At 39.8% G+C, this 15757-nt stretch overlaps 1 protein-coding gene across 35 annotated transcripts in view; it reads right to left on the reverse strand.

The window, feature by feature from the left end:
* The window catches only part of IMMP2L (inner mitochondrial membrane peptidase subunit 2), a 797369-nt gene that overhangs the window by 767512 nt on the left and 14100 nt on the right, over window positions 1-15757 (reverse strand). For all 35 annotated transcript variants that reach the window (XM_061639974.1, XM_061639977.1, XM_061639972.1 and 32 more), the window contains exon 2: window positions 13686-13823. In XM_061639974.1, the coding sequence (XP_061495958.1) occupies window positions 13686-13823 (138 nt within the window). The remainder of the gene's footprint in view (window positions 1-13685; window positions 13824-15757) is intronic.

A 15757-nucleotide genomic window follows, 5' to 3' on the forward strand; every position in this document is an offset into this window, starting at 1 on the left:
GGCAGATGCTCTGAACCACACAAAGGCCCAGCTCCGGCACCCTTCTTCAAAAAATCATCATACACAAGTTTTGTATCTCAAATCTAGGTGCAGGATACCTCTCCAGACTGTGGGGAGAGGCAAGATATGTGAATGCTGATGTTCAGAAACCAGAAAAATAGGTAGACCTTGAACAGATTATAGAAGAAAGGAATATAGCCAACTACCATGCAGCATCCCTCTGTGAAGTAAGTGAGGGATATGATCTACCAGTTGAACCAAATTTCCAATATTCAATAGATTACTTACTGATTTAATAAGACACTATCAGTGTACCACAGTGGCTTTTTTATTTGGCTCTCATGTAACAATACACTGAGAGCAATTAAGTAATCAGACATAACGTGTAATTTTTGTCAATCTTGTAAATGATCATTTTTTTACCAAAAGGGGGAGGGGGAGGGAAGAAGAAGAAAATTGCATCCAACAGAGTAACTGCACCCATGGAACAGCTTCTGCTCATGCAATGGAACTTCCCCTCTGTCTCCTCCTACCACACACACCCCAAAACTGCTCTGGAACATTGGGAGGATCCCCAGATCAGATTGAGGGGGGCCAGGAGAAGACAGAAGTAGTGTTCCATTGCATGAGCATCATTCCACAAGCACAATTATTTTGTTGGATACACGTAGAACCCAAAAGATTGACTTCCCCACAATTCCTATCCCACATAGCTCAAACGATAAGTTCCAGCTTCCCAGTTAGTATTTCTAACCAAATATCATAAATGAGTTTTTAAACAAGCCACAGAAGACTTAATTGTGTCTTTCAATCAAAACAACCCTCTCTGTCAAACATGTATAAAATATTGAAAACCCCATACATCTCAATACAAAAGCTGAATCAATTTCCTGCAACTACATCCACCTGAGAGCAAATTGTGCATTTGTTTTTCAGTTCCCCCAGATAATTATGGGCTGGTTCACATGACGATTTAATGTGAGATGGGTGCTACTTGCATCCCTGTTTAATTTTACCCTGTTTACATGATGTTGCAGGCAAAGGGGAGGTGTGTAGCTACTTTTCCCTTTAAATCCGAATTAAACCATTAGGCTGAAAATGTGAAAAGTGAAGGAAAAACCATCTCCGTTTCGCTGCGCTCCTCTCATATAGGCACTTTGCTCCAATGTTTTTTGGTGGGGGGTGGATCGTCACTTTCAGATACTCCCCTTTCTCCGCCCACTGAACTCTCCATTTTATTTCCGATGGCTCAACAAGCAACTTCCAACTGTCTGCTCCTCAACTGCTGCAGCCCTCCTTTCCTTCACCCCTTTCTCACCCAGTAAACTGCCTTCCTTCACTCTTGTTCTTTCTTTCTTTTTTAAACTTCAGCACGGTTTGAAGCCTTTCCACCCAAACTCCCTCAGGCTTTGCAAAGGCGAAGCTGAATTACCCCCAATATTTTCCCACACAGCGCTGCCAATCTGCAGGAAGGAAGGGAATGTTGGGCTTTGAAGAGTGGCGGGGGCGGCAGCTACTCTTCATTGCAGCGTCACTCACACACTCACACACTCACACACACACACACACACACACACACACACACACACACACACACTCACACACTCACACACTCACACACTCACACACACACACACACACACACACACACACTCACACACACACACACACACACACACTCACACACACACACACACACACACACACACAAAAAACCTGTCTCCAATGACCTAATTTTTAAAAAGAAAAAGGAAGAAAGGCTTTTACTAGGAATAGAAGGGGGGAGTCTAGTCAGTGTCATGTCACAATTTCACTCCCAGGCGCTCTCCTGGTGTCAGCACTGAAGCCCAACAGTCATGGGGATTGCACTCTCCTCTCCACTCTGAGTTCCATAGACTCTTCTTCCAACCACATCATGAGTGTGTGTGTGTGTTATTTAACGATGGAACCCCTCCAATGTCGTATTGCCCAATTACCAATGTGACAAAAGGTGCACGCGCATACACACACACACTCTTCACTAAAAACTGCATTTTATAAATACTTAATAAAAAGGGGGTCTTGCTATAAATATGTCAGGAGGAAATGAAACTGCACCCCCCATGCTCTCCTGGCTTCAGCGTGCAATTGACAAAAAACAAGGAAACAAAACCCCCTCCCTTCTCCATTAGCAATACTACAGAGGGAGTAAACATGTAAATTTGGGGGTGGGGCCACAAGGAAACAGTGATACTAAATGAGAATGGAAAACAGCAGATTGGAAGTTACTGGAAAACAGCAGATTGGAAGGCAGTGTGAATCCTGCAAATCTATCGTGAAGGGAAAAGCTGTGTATTTACCGAAGTTCACCTCCCATGTGAATCAGCCCTATATATTAAAGTTGGTGGCTGCCATCTCTCCCCTCCCCCAGTTCCTCTTCGAACAATACTACATGGTGACACAGCATTTTTCAAGAGAAACTGAGGTGCAGAGAGTGAGATGGCAGTCACTAGCAACTAAGAGAAGTGCTGCTGGTATAGCCCCCCATTTTCCTCACCGCTCAAGTTAACGAAATGCTTACCCCTCAATTTCACCACCTGTTAAAGGAATGGTGAGGAGCGGGGAGCATTTCAGCCAAGCCTTACTAACTCGTAACTAGAGGACTACTATTTTGTGAATTTCCCTGATATGGAACTGCCTGAATGATTGGCAATAGCAAGCTGGGGCTTGCAATCAATCCAAATCATGAGCCATTATCCCCTTTCTGACCCCCTTTTCTTTCACTCAACATATGATGAAATAAAGTGGAAGAGTCGCTACTTTTTGGGCATCCATTCTCTATAATAGAATGTTTTCTCTTTAAGCATTTGTCGTTCCATGCCTCCCTCCATCAGCTAAACCTATACTGGGAAGAGCCATAGCTCAGTGCTTTGCATGAAGCAGGTCCCAAGTTCAATCCCTGGTGTACAAAGGAAGGGCTAGGAATGCCCCATGTCTGAAACCCTGGCAAGCTGCTACCAGTCAGTGTGGGCATTACTGAGCTAAACAGACCAGTAGTCTATGTTTCTAGAATCAGAGCTTGGAAGTAATTCATTACAAGCACACTGTATTTGCACTTGGCACACAAAATGGCCTCCACCACCCTCTCTGGCTACTGTGCTGCATTTGTAGTATTTTAACTTTTTTGCATCTCAGGGGACAATGTTTGCTTGGGTGAGTGTCCCTTAGTTGGTGGCAGGGCAGGGTCTGGGAGGTGGTTAAGTGAGAGAGATTATGCTTGCTGGCGGGGGGGTTGCACTTGGTTTGACGTGCAAAGATCTGAGTAATGGCCTCTGCCTCCCTCCCTTACCAATGGAGAGACCACCATTGTTATCTTATGGATAAAAAGAATTATTCTACGACCTCTGTATGTGTGTGTTTATTTTTAATGTTGTTTTAGGCTACTTAGATGTGCAAGCAGCCAAGGCCAGCACCTTGTAGGCATTTTTTTAAAAAGTAACTGAAATGTAATTGTAGTGATTACTTTTGAGAAAAAGTAAAGTAATCAGTTACTTTCAGAGCAATTGTTATTGGAATGGTAATTACTACTTTTGGGGGCCATGTAATTGTAATTGTTAATTTTAAAAAGTAATAAATTACAGTCTTCCAAGCTCTGCCTCGAATCCCAAAAGCAACTTCCAATACGTTCCATGAACGTAAGAATTAATGCACTAATGTAAGAATTAATGCATAGCTTAATGTCACAGGTCAAAGTGGATTTTTGTGGCGGTGAAAGATTTAAGAATTATGGCTTCACAGGCAGGAGGGGCAGAAAGATGGGGGACAGGGAGCAGGGAGCAGAAATTCGAGGTATACTCCTATCCTAGTTATTAAGGGACTGGAGGATCTCCCCCAAGGATGGGGGAAGACATCTATACTCGGCCTAAAAAGTGGAAAACAGGTTGCCCAGCTAATCTGAGCAGCTGCTGGAAATTGTACCAACTTCCAACTTAACTGTCACATAAGACTTCGCAACAGGTTGAAGTGTGAGCACAGCACCTGAGGGACCCACACAGCATGGACAGCCAGCCTATTCCTCAGGTGCAGAGGGTAGGAATCGGGGCCACCACACTTCCCAATTTTAGCTACTGTAGTCTCAGTTGATAATTTTATCAGTAGTTAAATACAATAAGGTCTCCATCTCTTTGTTGTCGCCACAATCACCAAGCACAGGCTTTATTTATTTTTTTCTTCCTCCAAGATACAGAATATAACAACTACTATATCACATAGGAAAGAAAATTAATGTCCAAACTTTAATGAATAAATAACAGAGTTCACTTTATACAACACTTCGGATTGGGAGCTGGAATAAGACATAGCTCTCTATCAACCTTTAGAAAAATCTGGAAGCACGTAAGCATAGGCAACTGCCAATTGGAAGGAAGAATTCTTACCACTCTTCCTGACAGTTCGCATTTCTAGGTCATTACTACAGAAGTTGGTTTTCTCTCAGACTGTGAACCGCTAAAAGTCTCTGAAGGGATCCAAGACCCAAATGATATGTCTGATGACCAATGACAATACATTTCAAGGCTCAAATTCAACTTTTGCAGGAATTTTGGCCCCCTGCTCAATTCCTAGCATTATACCTCAGTCTATTTATATACCAAAACTGTATTTATGTATGTTGTTGTTATGCTAAAGAAAATCATGCATAACTGATTGCATTGTTATGCAGTTTTACTCAGTTAATTGTAACGCTTCACTATTATTCCACACCTACCCACCAATTAGGTTTTCTATTCATAAAGCTACTTTACAAATCAAGCAGTAATTCATATTGTTTCCCTCATTCAAAGCACAAGGTAAGAGGACTGAATCAGACTTGTACTGGCTTTTGAAAATAAAAGAGAATGTGCCAAGAATAAAATCACTCAAATTACTCAGAATGGAAGACATGCATTTGAATTGTTCTGCTGTCAGAGAGACTACCACACACATTTAACAAGCCTTGTTTTGTTTCATAATAAACATCACATTTATAAATAGAAAACTGTGTTTTTAATAAGCAGGTGAAGGTTCTCGTGTTTTACTACAGAACTGAATAAAAACTATTAACATCAATCTCATCCAGTACTATACATCTGGATTTTGCATTTCATTTTTTTAAAACATGTGCTGCTTCAACTAAGAAATTCAAAGCAGCTTTGAAAACAAAATTAAACCACCACACTAAAAAAATGAAAATATTACAGTACTTAAACTAATTGTATAAAAATATAATCTAAGTTAAATCCCATCAGATGAACTCCTGAATATGAAAATGTACAGCACTGACAAGCAACACTGGATTGAAATAAATATTAGCCAATAGTTGTTTTTAGAACAGGAATCAATGGAACACAACAAAGAAGACCTTGCCTTCCTCACCTTCTGAATTAGTTGGACTATGAACTATGGGAAATCAAGAAGTCTGAGGTACAATATTGTTTAAATGCTATGTAAATATAAAAACAGGAATGTCCAGTCATGTTAGTTTATATACTGGACAGAAGAATAAAAAAGATCAGATCTCAGTATAGCAGTTAAGCATTATTTTGGCTCTTAAATATACACCAATGGGCTGGCAGATAATTGACATGGTAGAAGGTCAGTGGTCAAGGAGTCCTGACTTAGGCGCCATCTGCACTATATTTTTAAAGCAATATTTGTTGACCCATTAGGCTTTACTGCCACAGGTTGTTTTTCATCAAGTCTGAAAGTTTCAAGAAGTCTGGGGAAGAAGGAGTGTTATCAGCTGCAAAGCCTGTGTCTGGCCTGGGAACGGACAGCCAAGGCCGGTACCATGGCAACCATCGAGATAGCGACGGGGGAAACGTTCTAGCAGTTTTTTGTTAGTGTCTGTCTAAGTTTTGCTTTCAGAGAGAGATGCTCTGTCTAGAGGGGGGGAAGCTACTTGTAACTGCTACAAGCCTTAATGTCCGAGTAAAAAGGACTCTTAACAAGATCTATTGCCTCTGTGATGTTTCTTGACCATTTTACTTCCAAAAGTAACGTGTGCTGTCACGCAACAACCACACACATCAACAATATTATACCCCTTTAAACGGTCACGGTTTCTCCCAAAGAATCCTGAGGGTACTGGGAGTTGTCAGGAGACAACTATTTCCCTAAGAATATAAGAAGAGCCCACTGGATCAGGCCAGTGGCCCATCAAGTCCAGCATCCTGTTCACACAGCAGCCAACCAGATGTCCAAGAGAAGCCTGCAGCGGAGGACCTGAGTGCAAGAGCACTCTCCCCTCCTGCAGTTTCCAGCAAGAATTCCCATAGTATTTTGCGAAGAGGGTTTGACTGTTAAATCATTCTGAGACCTGGAGCTGTGTGAGGGGAATTGGGTTCTCCTAACAACTCTCAGCACCCTTACACAGTGAGGAACAGTGTGCATGGGTGAGGGACGAAAACAAGCTGTGTAAAGGACAGTTGCACAACATGCCAGTATATCAGCTGAAAAAGCTGCTGTTCCTTAACGCAATCAGCCCCATGTGTGAAAGCAGCCACTGTCTAGGGTCAATTGAAAAAGTTCAGTCATTGTGGTCAGTTCAGGCTGGGATGATCCTAAAGAAGAAGGAAGCAGCAATAGAATTTAGGCAAGAGGCTGAAGAGAAAAAAAGGCTGGAATTACAGAAGGCAGAAACTATGAGAACTAGCAAGGAGAGAAAGACTCCAGAAGCAGTTCTCCAGACAATCTTCTGGTCATATGAACAGGGAAGACTGCAAAAAGTTAGAACGCTTTAGAGGTGACAAATGAGTGACTTCTTTGCTGTGTCCTGGTCATCAAGTCTCTGATCAGAAGGAAGGCTTCAGGGGAAGCTGAAACAAACTTGCCAGTTAAAGATTGCCCATGAAGCTAGCAATTCACTGTGAAAGACAGCTGAGAGACTTTGTTCAACCCTATATCCTTCTAGTGAGTTGAAGGAAGAACTTCCAAGTCTTGCCCTCTAATTATGTGAGAACTGACTGTGGAAGAAGTAGGAAATGGTAACTGACAATTGAATTTTAATTAGGGAAATGAACTTGGAAAAGGTTATAGCAGCTTTCTTAAAGGAAAAAGTACCCATCTAAGGAAGTAACTAGTAAAGTATGTTAATAACATTTACTCATACATAATAAATGTCATTCTATGCAAATAAGGTTTAAGTAAATACAGTATATTTGTTTTAACTTTTAAATAAATCACCATGCCTGTTTCTCCCATACTTATGCCCTATAACTTCACTACTGTATGGTGAATTATATGCTAAGATTATAATGTTCTATTAGGTATTTTGTGGTGGCTATGGAAATGTAAGGGATAAAGAACTAAAGTATATTTATAATGGGTTGTATTCAACTAAATCTTACTCAGGGTAGACCCACTGAAATTAATGAACCTAAGTTAGTTGTGTCCATTAACTTCGATGGGTCTACTTCAAATAGGACTAGCAATGAATGTCATCCAATATATTTTATTAGGTAGGACTGGGAAGTCAAATAGCCTTTTATTCTTAACCAACCAGCTGAAAATCCTGTCAAATGACAGGTCAGCTTTTCAATTTTGTTAGCTAAGCTTCTCACATCTTAAGAGGATCTCTCATGAGGGAGACACATTATCTCAGGCATCTGAAACTCATGATTATTGACCTATCACAACATGCCCGAGTGTGTTCAATGACATTAGAAGCTCCAAATATGCACTAAGAACACCATGATGTTTATACCAAAGTCGTACCTTAAAATTAACTGAACAAACAATGAAGTTGCATTTATATGAAACCCTGATCCAACAAGCAAAAGTTATAGAAAGAAGATACAAAATCCATAGCAACAAACAGCTAAATTATACCACCAGCTGTTTCTGTCTCACATATGTTCAGGCTATTAAATAAATATGCTAATATTGAAATATACTAATAACTTTTTGTGTGAGAGCATCAAGACTTTGATCTAAGAGAACAGTAATAATGTGAGATATTAATCTGGTTCAGAAATTATTGTGCAAATGCGATGCAATAAGGGGTGTATTAATTAAATACTAATTTACGAAACTTTAAAACCTTGATAAGGCAAATCACACTCATGTATAAAAGTTTTAACTATGTGGCTCCTGGCATTGAAAAATGTGAAATCCGAGCAAAATGAACAATGATACATATTTTAATTGATTCAGAATAAATTAAGTGTCCTTTTAATACAGCAGTATTACCCCATAATTATGGAACTGCATTATGTTTACTCTACTTCAGAATACAAAAAAACAAAAAGAAATGTACAAAAAAAGAAGAGTAAGCCACATTTCCTTCCTTTTTTGAAAGAACTTTTAATTTCAGTCACAGCATGGGATAGGATAATGAGTGCACAAAGCCAGCTAGGAGTCTAAAAGGTCTATTACAAATCCAATCCTTGTGAATTGTATGGTGAAAGCTTTGAGTCAAGACAATCATATATCCGATGCAAGTGTGTTATTGATGAGCAAAAGGAGTCATGCTGACTAAACTTCACTTTCCATCACATCCTATGGCTTTCAAACACATTCAACATAATTCATTCTCTGGAGTGCGAGATAAAGAAACTGAAGATGATTTGTCATGTTTTCCTTCCTGAAGCAAAACAAGAGAAAGAAAACGTGTACGTACAGAAGCACTTCCAGTTTGATGTTAAATATATTCTCATTCTGAAATAATCAATTTGTTCCCATAACTACTTTTTTAAAAATAATAATTTTGGATACATTCATATAATGAGTAGTATTTCCTAATTTTACTCCAGAGGTAACGTTACAAGTTCAAAGTTCACATATTTTCCAGTGCTACTACTTTCCGTTTACACCTGTACATTTGTGTCAGGAAGAACTGCTCCAGGATAGGCTTTTCCCTAAGATGCCAGCATGCTATCTGCATCAATAATATACAGTGCCTTGCAAAAGTAATCAAACCCCTGACCAATGCTCTCATATTACTGGATTACAAATGGTTCATTGTAATTTCGTTCTGTATATTTTATTTTGAAACACTGAAATTCAAAATTAATTATTGTACAGTGACTTTGGTTTTATGTTGGGAAATGTTTGTAAGAAACATAAAAACTGAAACATGTTGTTTGCATAAGTATTCAACCCACACACATTAACATTTCCTAGAGCCACCTTTTGCTGCAATACCAGCTTTAAGTCTTTTGGAGTAGGTAAAATATATACCAGCTTTGCACAGTGTCGGAGGGATTTTGGCCCATTCTTCTTGGAAGATTCATTCCAGGTCATTCAGGTTGGTTGGATGTCACTTGCGGACCACAAGTTTCAAAGAGCACTACAGATTCTCAATGGGATTGAGATCAGGACTCTGACTGGGCCACTGTAGGACATTCACCTTTTTATTCTTGAGCCACTCCAATGCTTTGGCCGTGTGCATTTTTCTGCTGAAAAGTGAATTTCCTCCCAAGCTTCAGTTTTTTAGTGGACTGAAGCAGGTTCTCTTGCAGTATTTCCCTGTATTTTGTGCAATCCATTCTTCCTTTGATTTTAACAAGATGCCCAGTCCCTGCTGATGAGAAGCATCCTCACAGCATGATGCTGCCACCACCATACTTCACTGTAGGGATGGTGTGTCTTGAGGCAAGGGCAGTGTTAGGTTTGCGCCTCACATAGTGCTTTGAGTCTTGGCCAAAAAGCTCTATCTTGGTCTCATCTGACCACAAAACCTTTTCCCACATTGCAGCTGGAGCACTCTCATGCTTTCTGGCAAACCCCATACGCGCTTTGAGATGATACCTTTTGAGTAACAGCTTCTTTCTTGCCACCCTCCCATATAAGCCAGTGTTATGCAGAGCTCTTGATATGGTTGACTGGTGCACCATTACTCCACTCCCAGCCACTCAACTCTGTAGCTCCTTCAAAGTGATTGTTGGCCTAGAATCATAGAACAGTAGAGTTGTAAGGGGCCTATAAGGCCATCAAGTCCAACCCCCTGCTCAATGCACAGCCTCTCTGTGGCGTCTCTCACAAGTCTCCTTCTTGTTCGGCCTTTTATTGGCAGTGCTTGGTGGTGTGATGCAGCTTCCACTTCCTGATTATTGATGCTCACTGTGCTCACTGTGATAGCCAAACACTTGGATATTATGTTATTTATTTATTACATTTATACCCCGCCTTTCTTTTCATGAAACCGAAGGCGGCTTACATATGGTTCCCAGGTGGTCTCCCATCCTGGCACTGATCACACCTGACCCTGCTTAGCTTCAGTAGGTAGCTGGCCTTGTGCCTTTAGACCATAGCCTGGAACCAGGCTATTTTGTACCCTTTTCCTAATCTATGCATTTGTATTACATTATCTCTCACTTCTGTAAAATGCTCTTTAGTCTTCATTTTCCTTCAGATCCACAGCCTGACCAATGATCCTTCAACAGTGGGGTTTTTATCCTGACAATATGACAGCAGCTTTAATGGTTCATAGGTGGAGGCCATTGGTAAGGTAAATTGTGTCCTTGACAGGGCAATTTCTTTCATCTGTGAAAACTGGGAGCTTCCACAGCACAGGGGTTGAATATTTATGCAAGCAACATGTTTCAGTTTTTTATATTTCTTACAAACATTTCCCAACATAAAACCTTATAATAATTGATTTTGAGTTTCAGTGTTTCAAAATAAAATACCATACAGAATGAAATTACAATGTACCATTTGTAATTCAGTAACATGAGAGCATTGGTCAGAGGTCTGATTACTGTTGCAAGCCATTGTATATAATGCAAGCATTTAAATTTAGATTGTATGCCTTTTTAGCAGGGACAGGTTTTTATTGTTTTATTTTATGTGCAGTGCCATGTACATTTGATGGCACTATATAGATGATGATATCAACCACTTTTTGTCAAAGACAGCAAGAGCTGTGCCACTGCTGACTATGTAGTTTGGCTCACCCAGAACATTTCAAACCCAAGAATATGGTTTGTACGGTTACAACTTGGTTACTTGTATGGAGCAAGACAAACCACATGACCAGGTTCAAACATAATGTTGAGCCAAACAATGGCTTAGTTCCAGATAGTGCAGCAGCTGCAGGACCTGGAGATGAGCACAGCAGCCACTGCAATCTCATCTCAAGAAATCTGGACACTTGCCTGTTCACATTACATCATGGTTTGGCTTAGTGTTGCATACGAACCAGGTCATTGTTGAAAACGTCTCATATTGTAGTTCTTTCTTCACAGAAGGAAGAAACGCTTTTAGCATATCAGCAGACAGGAAGGAAGTTTCCCACATCAGAAGTACCACTTAAAACTGGGGCAACCTGGCATTTGGAACAGGCAGAGGAATGCCTCCAATAAAGCCTAGAAGTATCAAAACCTAAAAGACCTGTACCCAGCTAGGCAAAAAGCATGGCTCCTCCAGTCATGTCCGCACCACCACTGCACTATCACTTAACTACAGAAGCTTCACTATTCATGAGATATATCAGTTAGGAGATGAAATGAGAGTTCTCCTCTGAGGTTCTGATACTATGAAAACATTTCTTATTTATAAGCAGCACTTTTCATAGAAGTACATCAAGGTGGCTTACAACATACAAAAACACAATAAATTTTTAAAAGAAATAAAAATATTATTAAAAGCAATAATAAAAACATAAATAAATATTGCATTGCTTAGAGAGAAATTCATGTTACATAGGCCTGTCTAAAAAGTTCAGTTTTCAAGAAATGTCTCAAAGAAAGGAATTTTTCTGCCAAACCTCTTTTGGTAAGGAGTTCTACAGGGCAGAGCCTGCCACATTAAAGCCTTGGTACCTGGTGGAGGCCAAACAAATTTCAGGGGCGTCAGGAGCCACTAACAGTGTCTCATCAGAAGATCTCAGTGATCAAGATGGAACATAATAAGTCAGGCTAACCTTAAGGTACATTGGGCCCAAGTTGTTTAGGATTTTGTGAATTAACACAAGTGCCTTCAACCTGACCCAATAGCTAACTGGCAACCAGTGCAGCTCTTTCAGCAAAGGGATAACATGTTGTCAGTAATCTGCTCCTGTAAGCAGTCTGGCCTCTGCATTCTGCACTAGTTGCAGCTTCCAGACCAGAAACAAGGGCAGCCCCACATAAAGCATGTTACAGTAATCACGTCTTGTATGGATCACTGTGGTCAGGCTGTCACAGTCACAGTCCAGGAACAGTTGTGGTTGGCATACCAGCCAAAGCTGGGAAAAAGCACTCCTGACCACACAGCTCACTTGAGCCTCTAGTGACAGAGAGGATCACCCCCAGAATGCATACCTGCTCCTTCAGAGGGAGTGCAACCCCATCCAGGACAGGTGATTGACCTATTTCCTGGACATAGGAACCACCCATAAGGCCTCCATCTTTCCAGGATTCAAGGTCAGTTTGACTGTAATCCAATCCACCACTATATCCAAGCACCAGTTGAGTGCTTGCACAGCCTCTCCTGATTCAGATGTAATGGAGAAACAGAGATAGGTATCATCAGCATACTGATGGCACCTTGCTCCAAAACTCCTGATGACCGCTCCCAATGGCTTCACATAAGTGTTAAATAGTACTGGTGACAAGGCTCCCTGTGGCACTCCATAGTGTAAATACCAAGGAGCCAAGGAGCACTCTCCCAATACTACTCTCTGGACACAATCCTTCAGGTATGAATGGAGCCACCACAGGACAGTGTCATCAATGCTCATCCTGCAGAGCCAGCCCAGAAGGATGGTCAATGGTATCTAAAGCCACTGAGAGATCAAGGAGGAGAATCAGGATTGTATTCCCCCTGTCCTTCCCTCTATAAAGGTACATTACAGAAGAAAACATTTAACATTTCTTAAAAAATGCATATATCCTGAACTCTCCAACTACAAATATAAAATTATATGATTATGGAACAAATCCTAATTTTATTATAAATTATTATTATTTTAAATCCTTATTTTGTACATCTTACACAATTAGTATAGTTATACAACTTAGGGTTAAAAAAGAGGAAAGAGTATCTGTGAAGAGAGAAGGAGAGGCATGTATCATCATGTAAATGATCATACAATGCAAGACAAAGTAAGCCATGTGTGTATCTCAAATAAAGGATCTCATAAAACAAGAGACTAGAAAATAAGTAGGAATCATGTTTTCAGTAGATACTTAATAATAAAACAGGGAAACAAAGCGATAATGGAAATGTATCTCTTTGAAAAGTTGGTTTTGAAAGAGAAATTCTATGAAAACCTAAGATGCATCTTAGTTTATCACAAAGCACACAGTTCACTCCAAACATAGCAATTTTTCCAAAGTGACCTTTCCAATAGTACATGACTATGCCATCTGTTTATAAACACCTTCTGCAAACTTTGTGCTCTACCCAGTCATGACTGACAGAACTGGTAATACTTCTCTTAATTCAAAATTATCCATTTAGAATTTTTATATTACTCAGAAATAAGCCTCTCAAAGAAATTGAAGTATAGGTCTCAAAAAACTGATGGATTTTGTACTCCCACAAACACAAGTAACACCTGTTTCAGCAAACACAGTAGAAATTGCCCTCTTTGTGATAAAAAAACTTTCCCATAAAGTTAGGATTTAACTTTGCAATGCTCAAAATCACATTTCTCTCCTGCTTTTGGAATTCAATTGTCAATCATTTATAATTCAGGTCTCCACACAGGTAAAAAGGAAGATTGCAAAAAGGAGCTTTGTTACCTGCATTGAAGCTCCTTCTACTCTTGCTATGCAAGCCACTCTGTCAAGGAAAGTCACAGTCACAGGAACAGCGACAAAGAAGCCTTTCAGAAAGGCTTTTATGTACCTTCTCCCAAAGCCTTGTGTCTGTGCCATCATCTGAAAGATGGAAGAAAGCAGAACCATTGTAAAAATAAGACTTTAGAACAAAGTTATTTCCATAGCATTGAAGCAAACATTAAGTAGTAATGAAACAGAATTTGTCAACTACAGCAAAAAACAGGGATTACCACTTTCTTCATCCCAAAATTCTAGGTGTGATCTAATACCTGTAAGTACCTTGCAGAGATTAATAGCATCATTCTGTAATCTCCATTTTTCAGACTCCGTCTACATACAGAACACAAGGCTTCAATATTCATCCTATTTTTTGTACAGGAGGGGGTCTTCCTCATCCTTCCACCCCTTCCTTTGTGTAACATCTAGCCTGATGGAAGACTTCTGAAGTGCTCAAAAACTTGATCAAAAACTATTTTGAGACAATTTGGCTGAACCTAATAAAGGTATTGCCTAACTCTAGACTTTTTTCTTATGGACTAGCATGGGAGCCTTTGTTTTTTTGTATATACTCTAGAACAGGAGTAGCCATAGTGGTGCTCTCTAGATGTTGTTTGACTACAACGCCCATCAGCCCCAGCCAACATGACCAACTGTCAGGGATGATGGGCACTGTGTCTCCTTCTCTGCAAGGAAAAGCCCCAAGTAGAGGAGTAGGTTGGCTTATGGGCAACCAGTTGCCACACTATGTTACTGTTCTCTTCGATACTCTCATTTGGGAACTTGGAATAACAAACGTACAAATTCCCATCTGCAGTTATTAAGTGCAGGAAGGCAACAAAATGTACATTATTGGTTAAGTTAGCCTCCACTGTGCTGCTCATCAAATGCAGTTTATTATCATTATCATCATTATCATCATCATCAATAATAATAATAATAATAATAATAATAATAATAATAATAATAATAATAATAAATCTGGAGGGCATTAATTTGGCTAACCCTCCCCTCTAGAAAGATAACTGAAAAATCATTTAATACATACATTATAATGGTGTTTTAGATATTTGGAGGGGCATCTAACATTAGCATTGTGTCCTTCCAGCTGTCATTTCATTTTTAGCCACTCAATATACAGTTGTAAGATTAGACATAATACTGATAAATCAGTTTCTACACAAAGTTTTCCAACAACTTTATCTAAGAATAGACATACTGTCCTATAAATCAAGAAAATATACAGAAAGAAGAGTTAGAAAATTATTAAACAGATGATCAACAAAACTAAAAATGAAAGGTATGTGTCAAGTAAGAAACATTTCTTAAGCTCAAAAAATTATTAACTAAACTAGAGGGCACATTTTTATCCAGTCCAGAAGTAGATTTTAAGTCAACAGGGTTCACATGAGCAAGTGGTTTATATGAGTAGAACCCAGCTGAGATATGGGAGTAATTTACCACTCAAACAAGAATGGTGTTCAGTTTCTTTGAAGTATCTAACATTGTGTCTGAGTACTACAGAACAGCACACATCTCAGAGTTTCTAAGGATATTTGTGGAGTACCTCCACAAGTTTCATGTACTTGGTGCTAACCACCACACACTGAAAACCCAACCGTTTAATCTTATTTTCTCAGTGACAACAAAGGTGAAGCCATACAGGAGGCTGAAGGAATAGGGTTTGCAGACATAGCCTTTGCACTGCAAGTAAAACAATACTATTTTGCAAGGTCAAAAAGCTTGCCAGCAGGTAAGGAGTAAACACCTTTAAACCAAGGTTCAATCCCACTCAACCAAGAAAAGAAAAATACACAGACAAAAGCGGTTTGATTCAAGCTGAGAATGCACTCTGACAATGCCCATCTAGCTTCCCACCCCCCACCTACTGCAAACGCCACATGATCATCTGGAAACACACACCGTGACTCAAAACACTATCTTCCCTAATGACTCAAAACACTATCTTCCCTAATTACGCTGCAGATTTCCACCATTAGTCCCTACACTGTGTAAATCAAAAACACGCCATCACT

This window comes from Rhineura floridana, chromosome 8 (assembly GCF_030035675.1).
Source record: "Rhineura floridana isolate rRhiFlo1 chromosome 8, rRhiFlo1.hap2, whole genome shotgun sequence".
NCBI classification, from domain to species: domain Eukaryota; kingdom Metazoa; phylum Chordata; class Lepidosauria; order Squamata; family Rhineuridae; genus Rhineura; species Rhineura floridana.